Raw genomic sequence first — 25,436 nt, 5'->3', positions numbered from 1 at the left:
TTGGAGAAGGGCGGAATATAAATGGGATTTTTTTAAAAAAATTATTCAGACAGGGTGTTTCATTAGGCCTACCTACCCCGATGAAGGTGCCTTCCTGTTGTGTCAACTTCCTTTCCTAGAATTTTCAAGCCAACAACGTACTACTAAAGGTATTCTTTGACTTTCAACCATCTGTTTAGGGACTGAAGTTATGATACCACTGGAAAAAGTAACTTGCAGCTGGTCCTTGCACTTAGAATCACTGAATCATCCTTCTGGTCACATGACAAAAATTTGGGCCCTTGGCAACTGGTGTTAATTTATGATTGTTGAGGCTTCTTCCCCTACTCACGTGATTGCCATCTGAAACCTTTTTTTTTTTTTTGCTTGTTTCCAACAATGAAAGTCAATGAAGGAAGCTGGATTTGCTTAATGACTATCTGCTTCAATTAACAACCACGGTGATTCACTTAAAGACCAGGTTTTTTTAAAAAAAGTCATAAATCAGGAGTGACTCATTTCAGAACCTCCTTGCTTAGTTCTGATTTGAATTGTAGTCACAAGTCAAGGACTACCTGTACTGAGAACAACTATGTGTTTTTTAGAAACTGTGTGGTTAGAAAAATACTTTTCCTGAAAATGTGTTAGATGAAGCAAGTGAAATAGATTAGTGGGAGTTTATAGCAAAACAAGCTGCTTTCTATCTTTATATTGTTATGCTGAAATTTTTGGCCACTCTGAATAACATTCAGGATTAATATATTTTCATTTTTTATGTCCTCCTTTCAGATGTAGAAACCTCTGTTGCCGAAGAATAGAAGTTTGTATTTATCCAATTATTTGTCAGGCCTGGGATATAATCTTCTGTTTCCATGACAAAAGATGTTTAACAGCACTCTAACATCTGCGTGATACAATTCAAAGGGGGTATTGATTTGTGTCAAGATATTAGAAGAGGAAGGAAATGGATGATCTCCACGCCTTTACATATTGCTTTTACAAGAATGGAGATTACAATGTGTTAATTGCAAGTATTTTACAGTTAGTGATGCTAGTAAACCAGAAATGCATCCACTGAGAAGATTTCCTCTATTAAGTGCCTCTCATATTATAGATTTGTTTAAATGACAGCAATCCTACTCTTTTGAAATGTCTAAAGGATTACAGTATTAAAATGATAAAATAAGTGATGAGCCTGTGGTCAAACACAGCTTCTCGCTGGCATTTCAGACATTCACGCAGGCACACAAACACCTTGCTTTGCTGACAGAAGCCTAGAGTAAGCCTCAATTTTCATAGAAAAGGAAGGTGGGTAGATGGGTCTGCATTTTTTAAAAAAAAAACACAACTTCAGAGACAACTGTGGGAAGAAGCAGCTAGGGAATGGAGGTGATGGTTGGCACTTACAAAGAGTTAAAAGGAAGTACGCAACTCTAGTGAGTACTGAAGATGGGATAATGATTTCAATCCAGAGAAAAAGTGGATAGTCATCCTAAAATGGATTAGGCAGCAGTTGCATGTCTGAAAGACTGTTAATTTGTAAGTCTTTCAAATATCTACTGATTGCAGAGTTCCCTTGATAAGGCTAAAGATGATGGAAGAAAAGAACTTTGATTTGCCAAAAGATCATTCTATTAGATCAAGGTCAGTTCACCTAACAAGAGAGAAGGAAAAACATCATCGCTACTAACTGTGAACCTTATGTGTGTTTGTGTATGTGTGTGCATGCACACACATGTGTGCCTTCAGGTAGGTGTTCTTTCCGGGCAACTGGCTAGAAATATCTATGCTGGCAAGGTTTTTCAGAAGTGATTTGTCATGGCTCTGCGGCCTTCCTAAGGCTGAAAGTGCACGACTGGCCTTAGGCCAGGGGTAGGCAACCTTGGCTCTTTTATGACTCGTGGACTTCAAGTCCCAGAATTCCTGAGCCAGCATAGGAATTCTGGGAATTGAAGTCCACGAGTCATAAAAGAGCCAAGGTTCCCTACCCCTGTTCCTTTGTCTTTTCTTTCCTTGCAAGAAAAGAAAATGATCTCACTTGTGCCTCTGACATGCTGTCTTATCTGAAGGGAAGTATAAACATTTGCAATGGTATACAGAGCAATTAGGTGGCTATCAATTTATGTACAAAGCTTGAGGCTAAAGAAGTGAAGCTGCCTTTTACTATGTTTCATCAATAGGATGAATAGACTAGGGGAAAAACTCTGAAAAGGGTTTTTTTTTTTGCACTGTCTCAATCTATTTCTGTGAACCGTTAGATACACCCCAAGGCAGCATAATAAAGAGGTGGTTTATCATTTCTCTAAAATATTCCATTCTTACTGATAAAACAGAATATCAAATGAAAAATTATTCATGTACTAAAAATGAATGGTTCAATAAACACATATCTTACTGCTTTTTGAATTTAAATGCAAGCAAACCAAAAGATATCTAATCTATAATTATTGAGGCTATTTTATTTATTGATTTTTGAGATTTACATCCCACTTCAAGCAAACCAAAATATATGTAATCTCTAACTATTGTTATTTTGTCTGTTGATTTGTGAGATTTATATCCAGCTTTTTCTCCACGAGTTTCTATGTAATATGTAGCACTCTCTTCTCTTATTTTCACTCTGCTCTAAAATTAAAGAGTCAAAGTTCAAGTTCCTAATAAATGTGAAGAATGAAAAAGGTTATTAAACATCCAGAATGCTGAGGCAAAGATTTTATTTTTTGATTGCTTTGCTTTCTTCTCACATAGAGAAATGTGAAAATCTGGTTGTTTATCACCATACGAGCACTCTTATGTTCTTATATCCCTGGACCAATGTAATTTTTTCAGCACTTAGAATAATAATTTATCTTACCTTTCTCTCCTCGTTTTTTCTTAGTCCTGTCAATGTGATCTTTGAGCTGGATGCGAACCTGCCTTTCATTTGGCTGGTCTCGAATAAACGGATGTTTCATCAGCTGTTCAGTGGTTGGTCTCTGACCATGGTTTTTTACCAGACAGCTTTCAATAAAGGACTGGAATTTTTTTGACCTATCAAATCAAATAATTGGGAATAGATATGCAGAAAAGGGTTAGGTTAATATTTATAAGGCAGGGATTTGACAGTGTTGGACAAAGTTAAAAGGATTGTCCCTATAAGAGGACCACCAATTTTGTGAGCATGTTAGGTCAGCAAGTTGGGGAACCCTCCAACCTTTTATCAAATTAGCTGAGAACAAAGTGGGTTCTTAGAATTACAATTTTGGAAACCCTGTTGAAGAACCTGGGGTAAATTAGACCCATCAAATTCAGTACGCTTCGGTAATTATATACAGGATCATACTGTAAATCCAATAGAATGAAAGAGAGCAAGAAAGCTAAATGAGCAAGGAATTCATAATTGGCTTGGATTTTAATTAGTGATGAACATTATTGGTCTCTCAAAATCACATCTAGGTTGTATATACATTTAACCCTTTCTTACGTTCTTTTTCCTTCTTCTCCTATCATGCAACCTAACAAACTTCTTTAAAAGAAAGAACAGTCTTCTCTCTTTTTGCCCTCATATGCCTTGGGACCTTTCAGTGTAACATTATACCATTTCTCCATTCTGGCAATTTCTTGTTCCAGGGTCAGGAACACAAAACGCCTCCAGAAACCAGCTAAAGAAAAGGTAAGCTAATGAAAGGAAATGATTCAGTAGCCTGAAGTGCCCTTTTGAAGATACCTTGCAAAACAAAGTGTTTGCAACCTACCATACATCCTCAAAATGCCTTGATGTTAAGATGGAGCAGATCCAGGTACCACCACGAAGTAGACCACTCCAGCTATCAGTCAAAGTGACTCTGTAAAATGATGTCATTTTCTGCAAGTGCTCCTTCAGCCCGGCATTCTTTTCATTGAAACAAGACACTTTGCTTTGTTGTATGCAGCAGGCCCTATACCAGGGGTAGGCAACCTCGGCTCTTTTATGACTCATGGACTTCAACTCCCAGAATTCCTGAGTCAGCTATGCTGACTCAGGAATTCTGGGAGTTGAAGTTTATGAGTCATAAAAGAGCCGAGGTTGCCTACCCCTGCCCTATACTATTCCAAACAAATGGTTGTCCAGTCTCTTCTTAAAAGCTTCCAATGATGGAGCACCCCCAACTTCTGAAGGCAAGCCGTTCCACTGGTTAATTGTTGTCCCTATTAGGAAATTTCTCCTTAGTTCTAGGTTGCTTCTCTCCTTGAGTAGTTCCCAATCATTTTTTCTTGTCTTGCCTTCTAGTGCAGTGAGGACCACAATAGAAAACAGAGCCTTGGACCCTATGTTGGGTTTTCTTACAACTCTTGCTCTTTTACGAATAAAAATGATTAATTTATGCACTGTAATTGCAGGCGATCTCTTTGAAAGTAACATATCAGATATTCTACTTAAAATCTAAAGCCCATTCATCCCACCTCTCAGCAATTGGTACTCAGGATTCTTTTCTGAATTTGGAAACTACGTATAACCCTTGTGATAAATGCCCCCCCCCCATGTATAAATTGCCAGGTGTTGTTGTGAAGAGCATTACTTTATTCTGGAATTCGGGCTCTCTCTTTTTTTATCAAAATACATGAATTATCCCCAACCAAAGTTATTCTCTTTGAAAATGGGAACCTAATTTTGTTCTGCTACGAAATAGAAACGAATAAACACAGATCTGCCAAACTTGGCAAATAAGGCAATTAGTACAAATTAGGGATGAAAGCCAGCAGGTACAGCCACAATTTGATCAGAGCAAAAGACAGTATGTTTTATTTTCCAGTTGTTGATTTTTTTAGTATAATAATTTGGATAAGGAAATAAATAAATGCAGTAGCAAATGAAATAAACAATACCAACAAATCTACTCCCTTACTAAAAAAATCCTTTTAATGATGCTCAGGAAGAAAAATGAAGGCAGACTTGTTTGAATCAATGGGCTGGTTCTTACCCAAAGGTTGAATAATGGCACTTACAAACTGTCTATTTTTATGTATAAATGGACCACTAGAGATAATGCCAATGACAGAAACAATTAACAAATTTAATTTAATTTAATTTAATTTAATAATATTTATATACCGCCCTTCTCCCTGAGGACTCAGGGCGGTTTACAGGGCAGAATAAAATACTGAATACAAACGTTAAAAAGAGATTAAATAATTGCCCATGTTAAAACAGTTGACATAGAATTCTAAAACACCAAGTTAAAAATTAAGACAATAGAAAACCCCACCAATCCCCATCAGGCTAGGCCGGCTTGTACAAACAGAAACGTCTTGAGATCGCGACGAAAGGAGCGAAGATCGGGCGCCATCCGGAGCTCTACCGGTAGCTGATTCCACAGCTCCGGGGCGCCCACAGAGAAGGATCTCCCCCTGGGGGCCACCAATCGACATTCTCTGATCGGTGGCACCCTGAGGAGGCCCTCTCTGTGGGAACGCACAGGACGCAGGGAGCTTGATGCCGGCAGCAGATGTTCCCTAAGGTACTCCGGCCCCATGCCATGGAGGGCTTTGAACACCGTTACCAGTACCTTGAATCTCACCCGGAAGACAACTGGCAACCAATGCAGCTCACGGAGCAGCGGTGTAACGTGGGAGTATCGGGAGACTCCCAATACAACTCTCGCGGCTGCATTCTGTACCAGTTGGAGCTTCCGGGTGGTCCTCAAGGGCAGCCCCATGTAGAGAGCGTTGCAGTAGTCCAGACGAGAGGACACGAGCGCATGAGTGACCGTGCACAAATCATCCCGGCTAAGATAGGGCCGCAACTGGCGCACCAGGCGAACCTGGGCGAAGGCCCCCCTAGTCACAGCTCCTACATGGTCTTCCAAGGTGAGCCGTGAATCTAGGAGGACTCCCAAGTTGCGAGCCCTATCTACGGGGGGTAATAGTTCACCCCCCATAACCAGAGGTGGAATATCCGAATCAACCCGGGATGAAGGTATGCAAAGCCACTCAGTCTTGTCGGGGTTGAGTTGAAGTCTGTTCCTCCCCATCCAGACCCGAACCGCCTCCAGGCACAGGGACATCACGTTGAGGGCATCACTGGGGTGGTTTGGGGTCGAAAGGAAAAGTTGGGTATCATCAGCATACTGATGATACCCAACTCCAAAGCCACGAATGATCTCACCCAGCGGTTTCATGTAGATGTTGAACAGGAGAGGCGAGAGGACCGACCCCTGAGGAACTCCACAAATGAGAGACCTCGCGGTCGACCTCTGCCCTCCTGCCAACACCGACTGCGAACGTCCCTGGAGATAGGAGGAGAACCACTGTAAAACTGTGCCTCCCACTCCCAGTCCCCTGAGACGCCGCAGCAAGATACCATGGTCGATGGTATCGAAAGCCGCCGAGAGGTCTAATAGGACTAGAACAGAGGAATATCCCCTGTCCCGAGCCCTCCAGAGATCAGCTGCTACTAACACAGGAAGTCTAAACATGTCCATGTATCAGTGGAAACCAAAGGGACAAAGCTCTACAAAATTGCTGCCTTGTTTGGATACATGCATGAACATGTGTAAATGGAAAAACAGGTCAACAATATTTTCTGCTTCAGCGGAACCTTTCAATCAAGTGGAAAGATAGGTGAGTATAATGCTTTGCTGTCATATTTTCTCATGATGAATATCACTTCAGTCTACAAACAATATGTTCAATTTAGGTCTGGCTTAACTCCAAGACCCTTGTAAAAATTCAGTTGTAAAAATTTATAAATTGTAACTTTGTTCATTTTCCAATGTTTTATCCACTATAAAATTCTGGATAATCTTGACAGTGCCAAGTAATCTCTTACATTTTGTGAAACAGGAAATAAATATTCAAGTAAGCTCTAAAGCAGGGCTTTTCAACCTTTTTACCCATTGTGCCACTTTTAGGATATGGCAACATCTGAGTACCACCAGTCGCCTAGCAATGTGTCAAAAACTCGATGACCCCAAAAAAAAGAAAAAAAGGAAAAAAGTGATGAAGTACAGGTAGTCCTTGACTTACAACAGTTGGCTTAGTGACTGTTTGAAGTTACAATGGCACTGAAAAAAGTGCCCCCAAGCCACAGCCAAGCAAGACACCTGCCTGACCGCCCAGCGGCGCTCTTCCTCCTGTCTGAGGTTTTCATTGTTGTGAGCATTTCTGTTGAGGATTGGCAGCGGGGGTGTGGTGGGGTGGGTGTTTGGTTTTTATTCCCCCCATCTGCTGGGTGGTTGCAGCAGGTTTTGGTCACTTCACATGACCCTGGGACACTGTGACCATCATAAATATGGATCAGTTGCCAAGCATCTGAATGTAAATTACAAGACCCTGGAGATGCTGCAACATTCCAGCTGATTGGCGCTTCTTCTGGGCTCAGCAGAAGCGCCAGGATCAGCCCCGAGCTCCAGCTGGAGCCTGGCGCTGATCCTGGTGCTTCCACTGAGCCCTGACAGCCCCTAAGAAGTGCTGATCCTGGCGCTTCCGCTGAATCCTGACAGCCCTGCAGCTCCAGCCGTCTCTCGCTCAGGCTTGTGCGGTGCTGTCACCGGTTCAGCTCATTCCCCTCCCCCGCTACCACTTTTCTAGGATGATTGCGTACCACCTGCCAGGTGCCAATGTACCACAGGTGGTACCCATACCACTGGTTGAAAAGCCCTGCTCTTATTTTTATTTTCTATTGAACATCACAATTTAAGATAATCTTAAACAGTAGCTGAAGTTACCTTGCTAATCACATTGCATTTTAAAAATGGTTTAAATAAGAGTTATTTTGCACACTGCTAATTACTAGTGTACTGAAATAATCAATACTATGAGTTTTACCAGAACTATCTTGTTCTTTTGTTAGTTAGTTGGCTAACAAAAGAACAAGATAGTTCTGGTGAAACTCATATTAACTTTTTAGTCTACAATACATAATTTGTTCATGGAACTCAGTATTATCTAAGCTAGTTGGCTGTGACCCTTTTCCCCCCCCATAGTTTTCGTAGTCCTCCCTGAATATATCAGCGCTAAATGTGCGAAGACAATCTTCCTCCAGGTGGTCATTCAGAATTTCCAATGATATACTAGGTAGCAACAGCACTCATATACCACTTCATAGTGTTTTACAGCCCTCTCTAAGCGATTTACAGGGTCAGCCTATTGCCCCCAACAATCTGGGTTCTCATTTTACCAACCTTGGAAGGATGGAAGGCTGAGTCAACTTTGAGCCGGTGAGAATTGAATTGCTGGCAGTGAGTAGAATTAGCCTGCAATACAGCATTCTAACCACTGCACCACCACAGCTTGTGCAGATCAAAATTATTAGGTGGAACCAAGTATCTGGTCCATGCCAAGGGAGGCACTTGAAGGCATTTTTTGCACATGGATCTTACACTGTGTCTCACTGATATGTAACAAAACCCTCAAATCTCAATTTCAGACTATTTGGAGAGACTTTTTGAAAAACAGAGGCAAAAGTGCAGAATGGATCCTCCTACAACTGTGCCATATAGCCTAACAGATAAACCTGTTCAAACCACAGGTGAATATATTTTCAGGAAATCAAAAATAATTTAACTGAGTTCAACTTTGCCTGTCAAAAACAGCTCAAGAGGCAACAATTAACTTACCTCATTGGTTTGGGTAAAGCAAACATTTTATGCGAATTCTGCAGACTCTTATAAAAGCAAGCCCACGATGCTCAATGAGTTTTAATCATCCATCTTACAAGGGACCTTAGTGAATATCAATTGCTTGTGGGGAAAAAAAATAACTGCTTCATGTTTAACAGATAAAAACACTGTCTATAGCAGCTGACCCCAAGACCCAGTTGCCGTAGTGTTGGATTATCTCTTAAATTATTCTTATATGCTCCCTATAATAAACAGCTTGAGCTTTTATAATGGTTGCCTATATGTAATAGATACGTTTCAGAATGCAAAAACAAAAGAATGAAGTCCTGACACCAATCTTCTTAAACACAGCAGCTGTCGTCAAATGATAATCCACAGGCTAAAATAAAAATCTGAATGCGCTATGCACACAGGGAAAGAGAGCTTGCTCTTTTAAGCCATTAAGTTAGCAAAGAATTCTGCTTATCAACGGGACTTACTGTATCACTCTAGAGCAGACACTTCCTGTAAGCATAATTGCAAGGTTGTGTGGGTAAATAACAACATTAATAAAGGGTTCTAACCAGACTTTGGAGTAAGAGTGCTTTAATGAGACATTTACTTCTTGTAAAAGGCCTTTTCGTGGTAAATGCGTTTTATCTTTGAGAAAGGGGTGTTGTAAAAAAAATTATCTATAGGCAATCCTCGACTTACAATGGTTCATTTAGTGACCATTCAAAGTCACAACGGCACTGTAAGAAGTGACATGACCGTTTTTCACATTTATAGCCATTGCAGCATCTCCATGGTCACATGACCAAAATTCGGACACTTGGCAACCGACTCATATTTATGATGTTTGCAGAGTCCTGGGGTCATGTGATCAGCTTTTGCTTCCTCCTTCTAGCAAAGTCGGTGGGGAAGCCAGATTCACTTATCAGCTGTATTACTATCTTAATAACTGGAGTGATTTCACATAACAACTGTGGAGAGCTCGTTAAATGGGGCAAAATTCCCTCAACAAATGTTTCCTTTACCAACAGAAATATTGGGCTCAGCTGTGGCCGTAAGTCGAGGACTCTCTGTACTGCAAGGAACTTTGTGAGAGGCCGTACTTATGAATTTTCTCCATGTCCCATGCTGCTTTCACAGGCTGTTAAATCCAACCCCTGTTCAGTGCAGGACGCTATATACTAGTTCTCAACCCACCACAGGGTCCCTTCTCAGTGAAGATTGGGCACTGTTGCAACTGTGGTTCTTGCAAAACATAGTTCAGACAACAGTTAGCACCAATTATCAAATTGGCTGAGATAACAGAATGTGTTTGTGTGTCTCTCTGTGTGTATGCATGGAAATAAACTGAATTTCAATTCAGGTTGATAAGAGGTGATCTCTTCCTGATGGATTGGGAATGCTGGCAACTGTAATTGTAAGCAGGATATATATTCAACATTAGCCAAATCCTTTTTTGCCATTTTACCTTACAAATACAGCAGGTTTCCACTTTATAGCACATAGATAACTTTTAAATTACGAACATAGGGGTCCTGTGATACCTTTTCCCACATATTACCAAATGAAATAATTGCCCTGTATCCAATTCCTTCATTACTAAAATCAGGAAGCCATGTGATAAAAGTTTTCAGGAGCAGAAAAATGTCAATGGAGCTTTGTTAGAGAAAATAGAAAAAAATGTTTTTTAAAAAATTGGATAGGGGTTTCCCACAAATGAAACTCACCATGCAGCAAGAACTTTCTGCTAACCACAAAACCTGTTTATGTCAATATTTTCAAAAGAACAGAATTAATAAACAGGCTGCTCCTTTTTTTACCAAGACTGTGCATGGATTTTAATTTCACCTTTTACTTCATACCCAACTTGGTTGTCCCTCCTTATCTTCTACTTGGGCAAGTCTGTTTGTTTGGATTTAAATAGTTGCCCATCTCATATACAAGACACTGGGTGGCTTACAATAAACAATAGCATTCCTGACCTACTGGCAAAGGAGGAGAGATGGATTATGGAAGATATAAAGCTGTGTTTATCTGGCATTCCCAGCTGTCCAGCTTCTGCCGACTACTTTGCATAGCCAGATTATCTCTCTCGCCTTTTCTCTTTTGCTGCTAGCAGCAAGAGTTACATGGGGTCATTGCAGCAGGCCTTCTGCACTACAACATCATGTTCATCAGTAATTCAGAGTGATAAGTCATAAGTGCCTTTCTTAACTATCCAGTGCCTTTCAGAAGAGTTATGTGTAAATACACACATTTTTTTCTTGCAAAAAATAGCATGGAATGTTTTCAGCTAAGATGAGATATTCAACAGAAGGAAAAAAATATACAGATATTCGCCAATATTGCAAAAGAATAAAATATACGTGGGCTCCATGCCTAACTGTGGAGTCCTTAGTGCTAACAGCGAAACTGAATTGAAAGGACCCTGGAGGTCTTCTAGTCTAACCCTCTGCTCAGATAGGAAACCCCATACCATTTCAAACAAATGGTTGTTCAATCTCTTCTTAAAAACTTCCAGTGTTGGAGCATTCACAACTTCTGAAGGCAGGTTGTTCCATTAATTAATTGTTCTGTCAGGAAATTCCTCCTTAGTTCTAGGTTGCTTCTCTCCTTGACTAGTTTCCATCCGTTTCTTCAGGTGCTTCGGAGAATAGGTTGATCCCCTATTCTTTGTGACAGTCCCATAGATATTGGAACATTGCTATTAAACCTATCTGTTTGAGCAATCTGGTCTGGTCTGACGGGTTCTGTTGTAATTATTGTTTTAATGTAACTTATCTTCTGCATTTGGGCATTAGGGTTTATTTTGTTTTCAATTTCTGTATTTGTGCATTTTGATATTTATGTCACTGAGTCCTTGGGGAGAAGGGCGGTATACAAATCAAATCAAATCAAATCAAATCAAATCAAATCAAATCAAATAAATAAATAAATAAATAAATAAATAAATAAATAAATAAATAAATAAATACCACTTCTCCTTGAACTTTACACCCAAGTTCTCTAAACAAACTACATTGTTAAATGTTGCTTTCTTCTCTATCACTAAAGCTTGAAAACTAAAAGAGGAAGGCTAACAAGAGGGTGGTTGCAAAGTATGAGGAATATGTATGCACAGTATACACAGAGTATGATCAATAAACAGGGTGAATTAGAAATTCAAGTAAATGAGAGCAGATATGATATTGTTGCCATTATGGAAACGTGGTGGGACGAAACCCACAAATGGAATATATAGCTAGAGGGATTTAAATTATTTTTTTTTAAAAACCAGACCAAATAAAAGCGGAGGTGGAGTTGCACTTTATATAAGAAATAACTACATCTCTACAGAAACAGAGCACAACAATAATGAAAACTGTCTTGAATGCATTTGGGTCAATAGAAAAGGTGGGGCAATGACATTGTCATAGGTTTATACTTTAGGCCACCCAACCAAACAGAAGAAATAAGATGAACTTTTTGCTAGTCAGTTAACTAAGGTACGTAGGGAGCACATCACAATAGTAATGGGGGACTTTAATTACCGTGACATCACCTGGGAGACAAACTCTGCATCAAGTGGACGATCAAAGAGATTCCTGACAAACCTAACAGACAACTTTGTTTCCCCAAAAGAAGAGAAGGAAACTAGGGGATCAGTCACATTGAACTTAATTCTCAATAACAGAGATGAAATGTAGAAGTTGTTGAAGCTACACGAACCTTGGGGGGAGTGATCATATTGGAATTTTTTCAAAAAAGCTTCTTTCAACATGTAAAAAACAAGAAAAAAAGTCAAGGAAACGATTGTTCCATTAATGGGAGAAGGTGGCAAGAAGGTGACAAGCAACAGGAAGAAAGCAGAATTACTTAACTCATTTTTTTGCATCTGTCTTTACACAAAGGGAAAAAGCAGTCCAACCTATCAAAAACAGTACTGTAAAAAACAGATTAGAAACACAAGTTAAAATAGGCAAGAAAATGGTAAGTAAGCACCTGTCCACCCTACATGAGTTCAAATCACCAGGACCAGGTGGCAGACATGATCTCAGAACCATTGAACTATACCTTTCAAAGATCTTGGAGTACTGGGGAACCACCAGAGGACTGGAAAAGAGCTGATGTAGTTCCCATTCAAAAAGAGAGAAAAAATAGATCCAGGAAACTACAGACCTATCAGTGGCTAATGCCTCCTGAAGTAACACCAGCTGCCTGCCGTTAGTGCAGGTTCGAGTCCCACCAGGCTCAAGGTTGACTCAGCCTTCCATCCTTCCGAGGTAGGTAAAATGAGGACCCAGATTGTTGGGGGCAATTAAGCTGACTTTGTAATAATGCCGCTTGGGGTGTGTATGAAAGCCCTAATAAGCAGGCATATACATAGAATGAAGGCTACTGCTAAGCTTGTAAGCCGCCCTGAGTCTTTGGAGAAGGGCGGGGTATAAATGGGATTAAATAAATAAATAAATAAATAAATACCTGGGAAGATTCTGGAAAAGATAATCAAGAAATGAACCAGAGAATACTTATAGGCAAACAAAATCATAACCAAAAGCCAACATGGGATTGTCAAAAACAGATCATGCCAGAAAAATCTTATTGCATTCTTTGACAAAGTGACAAAATTAGTGGATCAGAGGAATGCTGTGGATATAATTTAGTTGGACTTAAGTAAGGCATTTGATAAAGTAGATCACAAAGTATTACTTGATAAGATAGAAAAATGTGGGTTAGACACCATCACCACCAGATGGATTCATAATTGTCTGACCAACCGCACTCAATGTGTAGTCCTCAATGGAACTGCATCTACATGGAGGGAAGTATGAAGTGGGGTATCCCAAGGCTCTGTTTTAGGCCCAGTGCTCTTCAACATCCTCATGAATGATTTGGATGAGGGGATAGATGTAGAACTCATCAAATTTGCAGATGACACCAAGCTGGCAGGAATAGCCAACACTCCAAAAGATAGACTTAAGATACAGAAGGATCTTGACAGACTTGAACATTAGGCGTTATCTAACAAAATGAAATTCAATGGGGAAAAAGTAAGGTTCTACATTTAGAAAAGAAAAACCAAACACACAGGTATGGTGGTACCTCACTCAATAGTAGTAACTTTGAAAGGGATCTCGGAGTCCTAGTGGACAATCACTTAAATATGAGCCAGCAAAAAAGCCAACATAGGTCTAGGCTGCACTAATGGAAGGATAGAATCAAGATCACGTGAAGTGTTAATACCACTTTATAACGCCTTGGAATATCTCAGGGGTTGTTCCAATATCTCAGGGGTTGCCACAAAGAAGAGGGGAATCAACCTATTCTCCAAAACACCTGAAGGCAGGGCAAGAAGCAATGGATGGAAGCTAATAAAGGAGAAATTTCTTGATGGTTAGAACAATTAATCAATGGAACAACCTGCCTCCAGAAGTTTTGGGTGCTCCTACACTGAAAGCTTTTAAGAAGAGACTGGACAGCCATAGTGTAGGATTTCCTGCCTGAGCAGGGGTTGGACTAGAAGACCTCCAAGGTCTCTTCCAACTCTGTTATTCTGTTAGTTGGTTAAAAAAAGTCAAGATCGCAGCAATGAAGATGCAATAGAAGCTTTATTTTTAATGTATGTCAGAGGTGCAATACATGTAAAAATGATGCCATTTGCTTTCTTATTTAATTCAGTGTAGGCATCGCCCAACTGTAAAATGATTTTAAATCATATCCTGTGGTTACCCATGTCAAGAAGATGCAAAAATCTAAACAGGATCTATATCTACTGACGTGGAATGTGGAGATTGAGACCATGATCAAAATTAGAGCCACGCACAACTTCAGTTTGAAGATTCCATTAAATAAAGTAATTTGATCAAACTACTCTCTTTGAGCCAAATTGCCAAAGGAAGATGATACGTCAAACAGAATCAGCTGCTTTCAAATCTATTTGAAGATTTATGGGACTCCACATGTACAAAAAGACATTTTTGTCCAGTAATATCTTTGCAATGAAACTAATCAATTTAATTTGAATTGCAAACTCAGATTGAATCACAAATTCAATCTGTATCGTGAGAGATTTATAACTCCTAATTAATTTATGCATGTAAATGTATGACTAAGAGTCTATTTTTTTCTTACAGTCAAAGTGAAGAAGCACAGCCAGGTCTCAATGAAAAGATATGGCTTTTATTGATTAATTGGCAGCCACCAAGCAAAGGGTGGATGTGGATTGGGACCACATTAATTGATTAATTATCCTGCCTTTATTAATTTTATAAATAAGTCAAGACAGCAAACATATTACTCCTTCCTCCTCCTATATTTCCACAACCCTATGAAGTGAGTTGGGCTGAAAGAGAATGGCCAGCTTAAGGTCACCCAGCTGGCTTTTATGCCTAAGGCAGGACTAGAATTCACAATCTCCTAGTTTCTAGCCTGGTGCCTTAACCACTAGACCAAAATTTGGATCCTCCTTTTGCCTTGTCTATCAGTGCTCAGCAATCCCTGACAATTGTTTGCAATGCCAATATGAAAAAGTTTATACTCCCACAAGATATTCAAATTCCTGTAGATGCACTCATATTGTCCCAGACTGAACAAGAAGCATTTCATTGCTGCAGATGACAAAGAGGAAGTAAAGTATAATGGCTTCTTACAGCATGCACCTAGGGAGAGTAGAAGAAAGATATGCTCACCACTTCTTTGATTTCAACCTGGGGGCTGGGTTTCGGGGAATGAGGAACAAGGCTCTCATGGGATGCATATCACAAAGGGCTGAGAAACCAAAAAGAGAGAGAAGGCATTAAACGAACTGTCAAGTGTAATGGAAAAAAAAGAGAACATTCTAGTAAAGACATTGAATCCTAGGGTAAACTTTGCATGTGATGAAGGAAGATCAATTTAGTGACTAGGTTCATGGATCCCACTTGATCATAAGGTAAGCGAGGTTATCTCTGAGGCTCTGGTGCATAGTTTGACTATGCATCAACTATGCTCTGAGACCTTAGGTAAAGGTAAAGGTTCCCCCGCACATGCGTGCTAGTCGTTTCCGACTCTAGGGGCCGGTGCTCATCTCCGTTTCATAGCCGAAGAGCCAGCGCTTGTCCGAGGACATCTCCATGGTCATGTGGCCGGCATGACTAGACGCCAAAGGCGCACGGAACGCTGTTACCTTCCCACCGGAGTGGTCCCTATTTTTCTACTTGCATTTTTACGTGCTTTCGAACTGCTAGGTGGGCAGAAGCTAGGACGAGTAACAGGCGCTCACTCTGCTACGCGGCACTCGGGATTCGACCCGCCAAACTGCCGACCTTCCGATCGACAAGCTCAGCGTCCTAACCCACTGAGCCAGCTTATTTGGGCTTTGATCAGACTGCCTCTGTATGGACTCTCTCTGCTTGTGGATTCCAGGAGTCCTCCTGTTCTTCAGAGGATCTCTGAATGAAAAAAAAACAACAGAAAGAGGTCCAGACAGCCACTGGAAAAAGATGAAGAATGTTTCTGAGCACAGGTATGTGTCCTTGTGACAGTAAAAGCGGTAAGATATAATTATTTCACTGCTCTTATTGCATCCACTGCAAGCCAGCTAATGCCTTCCTCAGGATCTGGTCACCCCTGAAGAAGGAGAAGCTGGAAAAGTTGGAGAAGTCATTCAGACTTCTTGGAAGTTGGAATTTGCCTATGCAACTCCAATGGTGCTGACTGAGACACAGTCTTAACTGGTTACCTTGGATGAGTTTGAACATGTTCGTTCTAAGGAAGTGGACAAAGTCACGATCAGTGTGACCATTTTGTACTTTAGATTCATGGTCTTCCTAATCCTCAGGGGAGGATTTGCATGGTTGGATTCACATTGTGGTAAATACATCTTCAAGGGAGTAGGTAGTTCCACCAGCTCTTAAGGATATGGTGGCCTTCCTCTTCAAGAAGTTATTGCAGGATCCAACAAAGCTGGACAGTTTTCATCCTGTCTCCAACTTTCCCTTTTTAGGTTGTTGACAAAGTGGTATAGAAGAGTCCATTTTTGAGAAATGTATGTTGATTAGCCTATATGTGATAGGAATTGTCAATTTTTGGCATTTTTGTTGACACTGCTGGCTTTAATTTCAGTTTTTCTTTAGCTTTATTAAAGTAGACCACCAAGCATCACAATCATTAAAGTTGGGCAGTCATATAAATCTTGTAAATAAACGAAATGCTTTGCTTGTTTATTGCTTAGCACATTGTATACATCTGGCATCTGAGGTTTGTGACCCACAGAGGCTCAGTGTGTTGTGTGTGTATATTGTGGTTTATTCAAGAAAAAAATGGTTTAATTATAGTTTAGTGGGATATGGGAACCCAGTCATCAATTTGTGTCTTAATACTTTCTAAGGTAGATCATTCTTTCCATAGTTTGTTGCCGTTGATGTCGGCTGTTGCAGGTTTTTCTGTGTAGTTAAAGAGAAGCCCTGCTTAGAATCATGAAGTTGAAAAGGGTTATTTAGGTCACTGAATCCAATTCCCTGCTCAGTACAGGAATTTAAGTATCCCCAACAGATGGCTGCCAAGTTTATGATTCCAGCAATTCCCTAGGTAACCACTTTCAAACTGCTCTGCTAGAAGCTTTTTATTAACATTCAGCTGGAATCTGCCTTCCTCTAACTTAATTCCATTATTCTATATGCTACCCTCCAAGACAACAGAAAACCATGACCTTCTTCAATGTTGACACTCCATTAGATACTTGAAGAGGACTTCTCCTCTCTTTCATTCCCCCCAGTCTTCTGTTCTCAAAATTAAACAGTTGAATTTTAATTTTTGATACTGAAATGTTTTAACTGATGCGACATTTATGTCTTCTACTTTTAATGTTGTTTTATTATTATATTCTTGTTATGCAAAGCTAGCATTGATTTAAATATCCAGCCACGCAACAATTTTATGTCAAAGATAAAATTCGAACGAAGCATTTATCGGTAACTCTTTTAGTTGCTTTGTTATATCAGCTATATGGATATATCTATGTTTACACAAACCACAAGAAATGGAACTAATAATTAAAGGAAAGTTTAATATGACGGAAAGGTGAAAGGGAAGAAATTGAGCTCATCTCCTAGTACATATTTTAATATCTCATTATGGTCTACTTGGTATAAGACTATCAATAAATCTAGCCAAAGACTCAATGTATTATGGTTTGTCGCACAGTCAGCCAGATGTTCAGACTGGAGTTGGCATTTTTATCCACCTATCGAGTCTTTCCCAAGGATCTGGGATGTGGATGTTTGGTGGTATTAGAGGTATCATTGCAGGATTAAGCTGTTCTGAGTAAAGCTGTCTTTTGCAATTGACAGATGGTGAATTTGTCAATGCCGATGGCATTCAAGTGGTGCTCAAGTTGTTTGGGATTTCACCCAAGGCGCCTATTACCATTGGTACTACCTTTGCTTTTTTTGCCACACTAACACTATTTATACTTGCAGGTCTATGTGTTTCGTTATCTTCTCCAGGTCTTTCTCTTCTATTCTTCTGTCTCCAGGTACTACCACGTCCACAATCCAGACTTTTTTTTGGTCTTTCTTATCAACTGTTGTTAAGTCTGGGGTGTTATGTGGCAGGTGCCTGTATGTTGTTATTATTATTATCATCAAATTTATTTGCCATCTATATCACCATTTGAGGAAACTCTGAGAGGTATCATATCATGACAATCTGGTCTATATGTGTGCTTTGAGTCTACCTAAAAGCCAAACGTTAGTTCCTGAACTCATCACTTTATTCAACAAATCTTTACTTAGGGAATATTTGCATATAACATATCATACTGAATTGGAATTTCTACAGCTGCATAATGAATTTTAACAAGCAGCAATCCAAACTATGATAAAGCATAAAATTCAAATATACTCACGGGGAGCTCCTTCTGCCATTTCGATGGCTGTTATCCCTAAAGACCACAAATCACTCTGAAAGAAACAACCAAAAGTAACACGACTTTCAGTGATGTACCACATACGAGAGTTACTACTATATAGGAAGGACTTCTTGGCACCTTATATCTGTAAGTTTCCTCAAAAATTGTCTGAATAAATTTCTGAACTTTTGATTCCTCAAGTTCAGTAGACTTGAACCTTTCATAAACCCATTTTTATGTTCTTTCCACTGTCAGACAGGAGCATCGGAGAAATTAAGAGAAACCCAAATCAAAATACAGTGCTATTATAGTATACTGAAGCTGTATAATCCAATGTGTTTCTCTATCAATAGGAACTAAATATTTGAAAAATTAATATTTTTGCAAGAGAAAAATATTAGCTTCACTTTTCTTATTTCCTCAAATACTCTTAATCCTATCTTCCCTAATTTGGATAACTTTCAGACTTATAGCTTTATATATACATACACACCTATTGCTCTATTATGCAAGGTGTAACAATAGAGTAAGAAATAATAAGTAAAAAGAAATTGAAGCAGAAATTGAAATTAAACAAAGTCTAGTTTACACTAATACTATTTACAGTACTAGATCTTTCTACATTTTTCTGATCTTACAAACCATCCTTACTTCTTCTACCATAATAGGTAGAAGAAATATTATCTATCTCTTAATCTATTCACATTTCCTTTATATATTTGTTTTATGATTTAAAACTTATCACAAGATGTTTATTTTCAAATAGTCTATTATTGATTCTTGTCCCTATCTTTTCTTGTCATGTTATACAATTCTTAATAAATCCATTCCCACTGCAAACAATTGTCTTTTATGTTTCTTAAGTCATACCAAATTCTCATAGCATTATATGAATCTTTACATGTGGATATTAGTTCCCAGAATTCTAGAAATGGTTATTATTAGGAATTGAAGTCTGCATTTGTAGAAGCTTAGTCACTGATATGTAGAAGAAAAAGAACTATCTCAAAGGGCATTTGCAAGAATAATAAGATATACAAAACGTATGATTGCTAATCATCACAAAGGCTTTTGTTCTGAAAAGTAGATTTTTGAGAAACTACTCACGTAAATAACAAGTATTTTATCAAATTCAACCTTCTTCAAAGGAGAGCTGACAAATTTCTGCAAAAATACTATTGGGAAATCTTAAATCTGACATATGACAAAGGGAAAAAAATGAATTCAAGCAACTTACAAATAATTATTTGAAAAACTGCATTAGAAAACAGACATACCGGTAGGTATTTTGATTTTTATCTAATAAATCATGTTTGAACTGCATTAAAAATACCTTTGAATTGTGAGTGCAAGTATATACTACAGATGGCATGTGAATGTCATCTAGGGAATGGTCAAATAAGAGACATATAGGACAGTGACATATTGACTAAAAATCTGGCTTTAAAGTTGAGGAGAAGGTGAAATACCTGGGGGTTATATTGGCAAATACAAATGCAAAATTGTTTCAAAACAACTATGTGCCTCTTTGGAATGACATCAAAACGGACTTATTGAGATGGGATAAACTGCAATTACCATTAATGGGTAGAATTTCTGTAATTAAGATGAATGTTTTACCAAAGATGCTCTTTCTATTTCAATACTTCATGGATACTCCATTTAAACAATGGCAGATGGATATCTTCAATTTTATATGGCAAGGGAAAAAGCCAATAGTTAGATACAAATTACTGCAAGATGCTGAGGAATTAAGATTTGGATGGCATGGCTATTTATACTATGACAAGGTTAAAGTAAATGTTGATTTTAATAACCATTTTGTTAGATCTTAAGAATTTGGAATAAATATAAAACAAGGTTTTCTGTGAAGATGCCTCTCTGGGTGTATCACCATTTCCTTTCTAAAAAAATTTTTCCACACTAAACTATAATTTAAAAGAAAACTTTTATGTGATGATATATCATTGCCAGATAAGTTGTCAAGAATGTATAAAGGTGTTTCAAATGATTCCGCTAATGTAGTTTTACAATAAAATAGAATTAGCTCATCTAGTCATGTCTTCTTTCTGGTCTACCTAACCTAGTAAGGTTGACACTCTGTCCTGGAATGCAATTCAAGCAGTTGCAATATATTTTCTTAAAGGAGAAAATATTCCTTCTAACTGAGTGTTTTGGTATGTTGCAACCTGATTTTTAATACTACAATTAGTTGTTTTATCATTTTATACTCTTACTTTTGATTACCTGATAAAAACTCTTATGAAAACTTTCCTTTCCAGTCTTGTCTAATGCTGCTTCTTCTCTTTCCATATTTCTCCTTTTTATTCACTTAGCTTCTTCTACCAGTTCTTCCCTGTTGCCTTTTTTCTTTTCTTTTACTTCACTCCAAAATGCTCTTTGCAAATTCTACTAACGAGACATTTTCACTGTGGTAATACAGCTGTCCCACCACAAGGTTATGTTTAGGTATGTATGATAGAAATATGCATGTAGACTTAAGTTTCTTGCACGTGTGCAAGTGCATGTGTTTCAGCTGTACTTAAAAATGGTTTAATAAATGAGTAGCCTTCTTCATGACCTCAGCAACTGGTTATCCCCTTTCTCTACAGACCCCAGGAATTATCATTCGGTGGCATTGCAGATTTGTGAAAGACGGTTCTGGGCACTGGTTCCATATTATAGACCCAATTTTCTTTTGTGAACTAGAAAGTTGGAGAAAATGTGACCATTATAGAACAAATGGATATTTATAATATAGACATGCTGTTAAAACTTCCCAATTTAAGTCAATAACTATATCCCAAATTAGAGGGGGGGGGGGAAACAGAAAACACAGATTCGTTCTCTTATTTTATGACTGTTAGCATTACATATTAAAATTTGGATGCTGGAGTGGCAGGTCTGCCACATTTTCATTTTTTGTGCCAAGACATAATCATCTGCTTCTTTTTTTATTTAAAAAAAGGCAGCTAGGGAAACAGTGAAGAGACATTTCTACAATACAGGATTTATCTCTTGCCTTTGTGATATGACATTTATTTATGAGGTATTAACTATATAATTCTGTAGATATTATTAAGTGAGCTCTGTTTTATTAAAAAAAGGCTAGGATATCTGAAGTTTTAAAACTTCCCCCCCCCAAAGCTTCCTCCTTCCATTATGCATTCAGGATGGACAGGGAGTAAGATTTACAGTATATGTTACTTATATGTAAGGGTATACATATAACTTTACCTATACATATGTTGCATATAGTATATTTAAATGTGCTATGTATGTGTACACTTTGAGAGCAACTAAATTTCATTTTTAATATGTACCATTGTACCCACAGTAAAAAATGACAATAAAGGCTATCTATCTAAGCAGGGCTAGATGAATCAAAAGTTGGAATTAAGATTGCCGGAAAAAATATCCGCAACCTAAGATATGCAGATGATACCACTCTAATGGCAGAAAGTGAAGAAGAACTAAAGAGCCTCTTGTTGCGGGTGAAGAAGGAGAGTGCAAAACTTAGGTGTGAGCTTAAATGATTTGTGCATTTATTTACTTGAGACAATTGGTCAAATTCAACAGATCCAATCTGCACCTTTAAATATACCAAAATTTGCAAACCAGTTCTAACACAAATAAAAGTCTGCTTCTACTTTTTCTTATTGTATCTTGCTTCCTTTTTTCATCTTTGCTTCTTTTTATTCCCATCTTCAGTTAGTTAAAGATAGAATGAAAGCCACTTAGGACTTTATTATATTAAGACTGCCAGCAAGCAGGATCCAGTACAATGAAACTAAGAGCAGAACTACATATCCTCCATGGCCTATTGTAGTTTCCCAGTCTTCAAGGGGATCCTAATATAACATCAATAAAACGATCTAAATGAGAGAGACAGAGACCCATTTTTTCTCATTAGATTAAGACAATAAATGATGATTTGGCCCAGCTATCCCAGAATATGGCCAGAAAGCATTCCTAGTCTGTAGCTATACAGGGATGAAAAGGAGAAAAGTCTAGTTATTTCAGACAATATCAGATTCCAAACTTTTGGTAAAATAGTTACCAAAATGTCAGTATTAAAGTGGAGAGAACAACATGGTAGACTGTTAGATACCCTACAGCACTAAACAATACAATAGCACTTAGCCTTATAGATCGCTTCACAATGCCTTCCAGCCTCCTCTAAGCAGTTTACAATAGTTACTGGCATTCAGTTTCTATAGAAGAGGGCAATGCCGCCCATCAAGTACTTTCACTAACAAAATAGGATTGTGATTCTCTATTATGTTAAACAGCTTTGAAGGGGAAAGAAAAATTATAACATCACACTCCCTGTTCCAGCTCATGATGCAAACAATCCATTATGGCAATTGATGCTGTTTCCAATCCAAGTTTTACTATACTTCTAGATTGATATGGGTTTCAAAAAAAAATCTGTTTTCTCCAAGATTCATGGTGTGCAGTGACCTCTTTTAACTCACCACAAAGTGAAGCTCTGAAACAAACTTACAGTTATTTAATCCTGTTGGAGCCAACGAGGATTTTCTCTTTCTTAAGCCAAGAGTTAGATCACTACTGCCTCTTTCAAATCAGTTAACTATCAACAAATTCTCCTTTGGTGGCACGTACATGTTTCTGCTGCCTGTTAATTGAGTTAGCTAGTTCAGTAACACTTTTATGAGCTGCAAATGGTAAAGGCCAAATACTACCATTGCTACAGCCTAGATCAGGGGTCATCAAGCTTGGCTCTTTTATGACTGGGTCTTATTTTTGGGAAAACATGGTAACAGTCCCTGAAGTCCTTGGCTCTGACTTTAGGCTTACAATCTGTAAGTAACTAGCCCAATTTTCTGGTGTTCTCCATGTGTCTGTCGCTGCTATCCCTACTTATTGTAGTTAATGACTATGTTGGGAGAAAAAGGAAAAATGCACGACAGAAGCATTTGGCCTGAAAGCTAAAATTGTAACTGCAATCCCAAATCCCAAATCAATATCTTTCCAGCGATGGCCTTATGGAACATTTTTCTCTTTAAGCTGTGTTCAGAACAGAAAATCAGCAAGGAAACTATTTAATGAGGGCAAAACAGAAGGTCTGCATAAGGTCTTTTGGCAAGTTTCTTTCCTTCAGAAAATGAATCTGCTGTCTGCTTTTAAGGAAGCATACAAAGGGGATTTCAACTTTCTTAACCAACCGGGTTAAGAAGGTTGGTTGTTTTTGATCTTTCTCAAGAAGATAAAACTTCATGTTTCTTTGTAATCTTTCTTTTTCTTATTTCTATTTTCACTATTTACTATTCTTCATTATCTATTTTTCTCTTATAGTTTTTACTTTGATAAGCCCTTCTGTAATAAAAAGGAAGGAAGGAAGGAAGGAAGGAAGGAAGGAAGGAAGGAAGGAAGGAAGGAAGGAAGGAAGGAAGGAAACACACTAAAGTCAGGTTTAATGCAAAATAATTATTTGCTCTCTAATTGCACACTGATCATTACTAATTAAGCCAGACATGTCAAACACAAGGCCCGGGGGCCGGATCTGGTTTCATGTGGCCCGCGAAGCCATCCTGGAAACAGTGAAGGAACGGCCCCCACTGCCTTGGCCCTGGCCCAGAGACCCTCTTTCTGCCAGAGACTCTCAGATCTGTCCCACTCCTGCCCAGGCCCCCATAGGCACCCTTGATGCGAAGATGTAGAGCTGGCCACGCCCACCCAGTAGGCCATACACACTCTACCCACGCCCACCCAGTAGGCCACGCCCACCCGGCCCCCTGAAGGCAACCGCAATGCTGATGCGGCCCTCAATGCAATTGAGTTTGACACCCCTGAATTAAGCCATACACTTTGTGTTCCAACTGGGTATACATTTTTTGGTTAAACTAAAACCTTACCTGAATCAGTAATAAGATTCCTTCCCCATATGTCTCTGGATATCTTTCTTGTCACCTTGTAAATTTCACTCGTAGTCCACTTTCCTAATAATCTAGCTGTCTTTAGAGCCTAATGTTCTCCCTCATAAATGTAAATGCTTCACATCTTGCCTATAATCTATTTTATCCTTGAGATTGCTCCAATATGTAAATCAGGTCTGATCCTAGATCTCCTACAAGCTGTACTCTTATTTTCTGTGATTAAAACTGGCTTTAAAACAGTTTTGGTTACTAAATGTGATCTATGCCAATAGCTATAGATACCTTGAAATCATAAGTAGCATCGGGGTTTTCATCACAGGCAATCACCTCAGGTGCCATCCAATACGGTGTTCCAATAAATGTATTTCTTCGACCAACTGTTCTGTCTAGCTGAGCGCTGACTCCAAAATCCACTTTGAATTGAAAATAGGAGAATTTGAATGAGGTAAAAGTTTAAAAAAAGCTGATCTCATTAAAAGGATATAAACTAAATTTCATATAGGATCATCCCCCATGAACAAGGCAATTCATTTCAGAATACTAAGAAATTTCAGCCCGTCTCCTCACTCTGTACACTTCCTCCTGTATCAAATGGATTTGAGGGTCAAATCAAATAGGCCATTTTGTAGACCAAGAATCTTTATAGAATTCAACAGGTGAAGAAGTCTTTTTTTAAAAAAAATGTTTGATGAAAACATTTGAGACTCTGGAGTTCTCATAAGAGATCTTGTGAATTGTTGTCATTGAATATAGCTTTATTATTGTAAAAAAACCAAAACAGGAAATTGAGATCACTTTTTCCAACCAAGTCAAACAAGGACAAGATAATATCATAGTATTTCAACCTCTCAGGATACTATAGCAGAAAAAGTCAATGTGACTTTAGAAACACAGGACTTTAATAGCACCAGTGAACAAGAAATTATTGAATCCATGTATCAAAAGATTTTGTGCAATTAAAACTTTTTTTAAATACAATTGTTAATTGATAAAGTATTTGTAATTTGTTTTATCTGTACCTTTCATCTGTATAATCAATCTAGCTTCCCCTCTCTTTCCCTACTTTTCCCTACCTCAACCCAATTTAAATCCTAAATCAGTCTAGTCACTCTGTGCATC

General features: G+C 38.5%; 1 protein-coding gene across 3 annotated transcripts in view; it reads right to left on the bottom strand.

Annotated features, from left to right (window-relative positions):
• Nucleotides 1–25,436, bottom strand: part of TNIK (TRAF2 and NCK interacting kinase) — a 150,155-nt gene that overhangs the window by 92,776 nt on the left and 31,943 nt on the right. For 2 of the 3 annotated variants that reach the window (XM_081329174.1, XM_081329175.1), the window contains exons 5-8: nt 24,600–24,730; nt 18,415–18,469; nt 15,218–15,296; nt 2,834–3,009 (exon numbers count right to left, since the gene is read on the bottom strand). In XM_081329174.1, coding sequence (XP_081185300.1) covers nt 2,834–3,009; nt 15,218–15,296; nt 18,415–18,469; nt 24,600–24,730 — 441 coding nt within the window. Of the gene's footprint in view, nt 1–2,833; nt 3,010–15,217; nt 15,297–18,414; nt 18,470–20,664; nt 20,954–24,599; nt 24,731–25,436 lie in introns of those variants that run through there. The other variant, XM_081329176.1, reaches the window with a different exon arrangement.

This window comes from Vipera berus (assembly GCF_964194415.1).
Source record: "Vipera berus genome assembly, chromosome: 5".
In the NCBI taxonomy this organism is placed as follows: Eukaryota; Metazoa; Chordata; class Lepidosauria; order Squamata; family Viperidae; genus Vipera; species Vipera berus.
The sequence above is the reverse complement of the archived record's forward strand: the minus strand, read 5'-3'. Positions and strand labels throughout refer to the sequence as shown.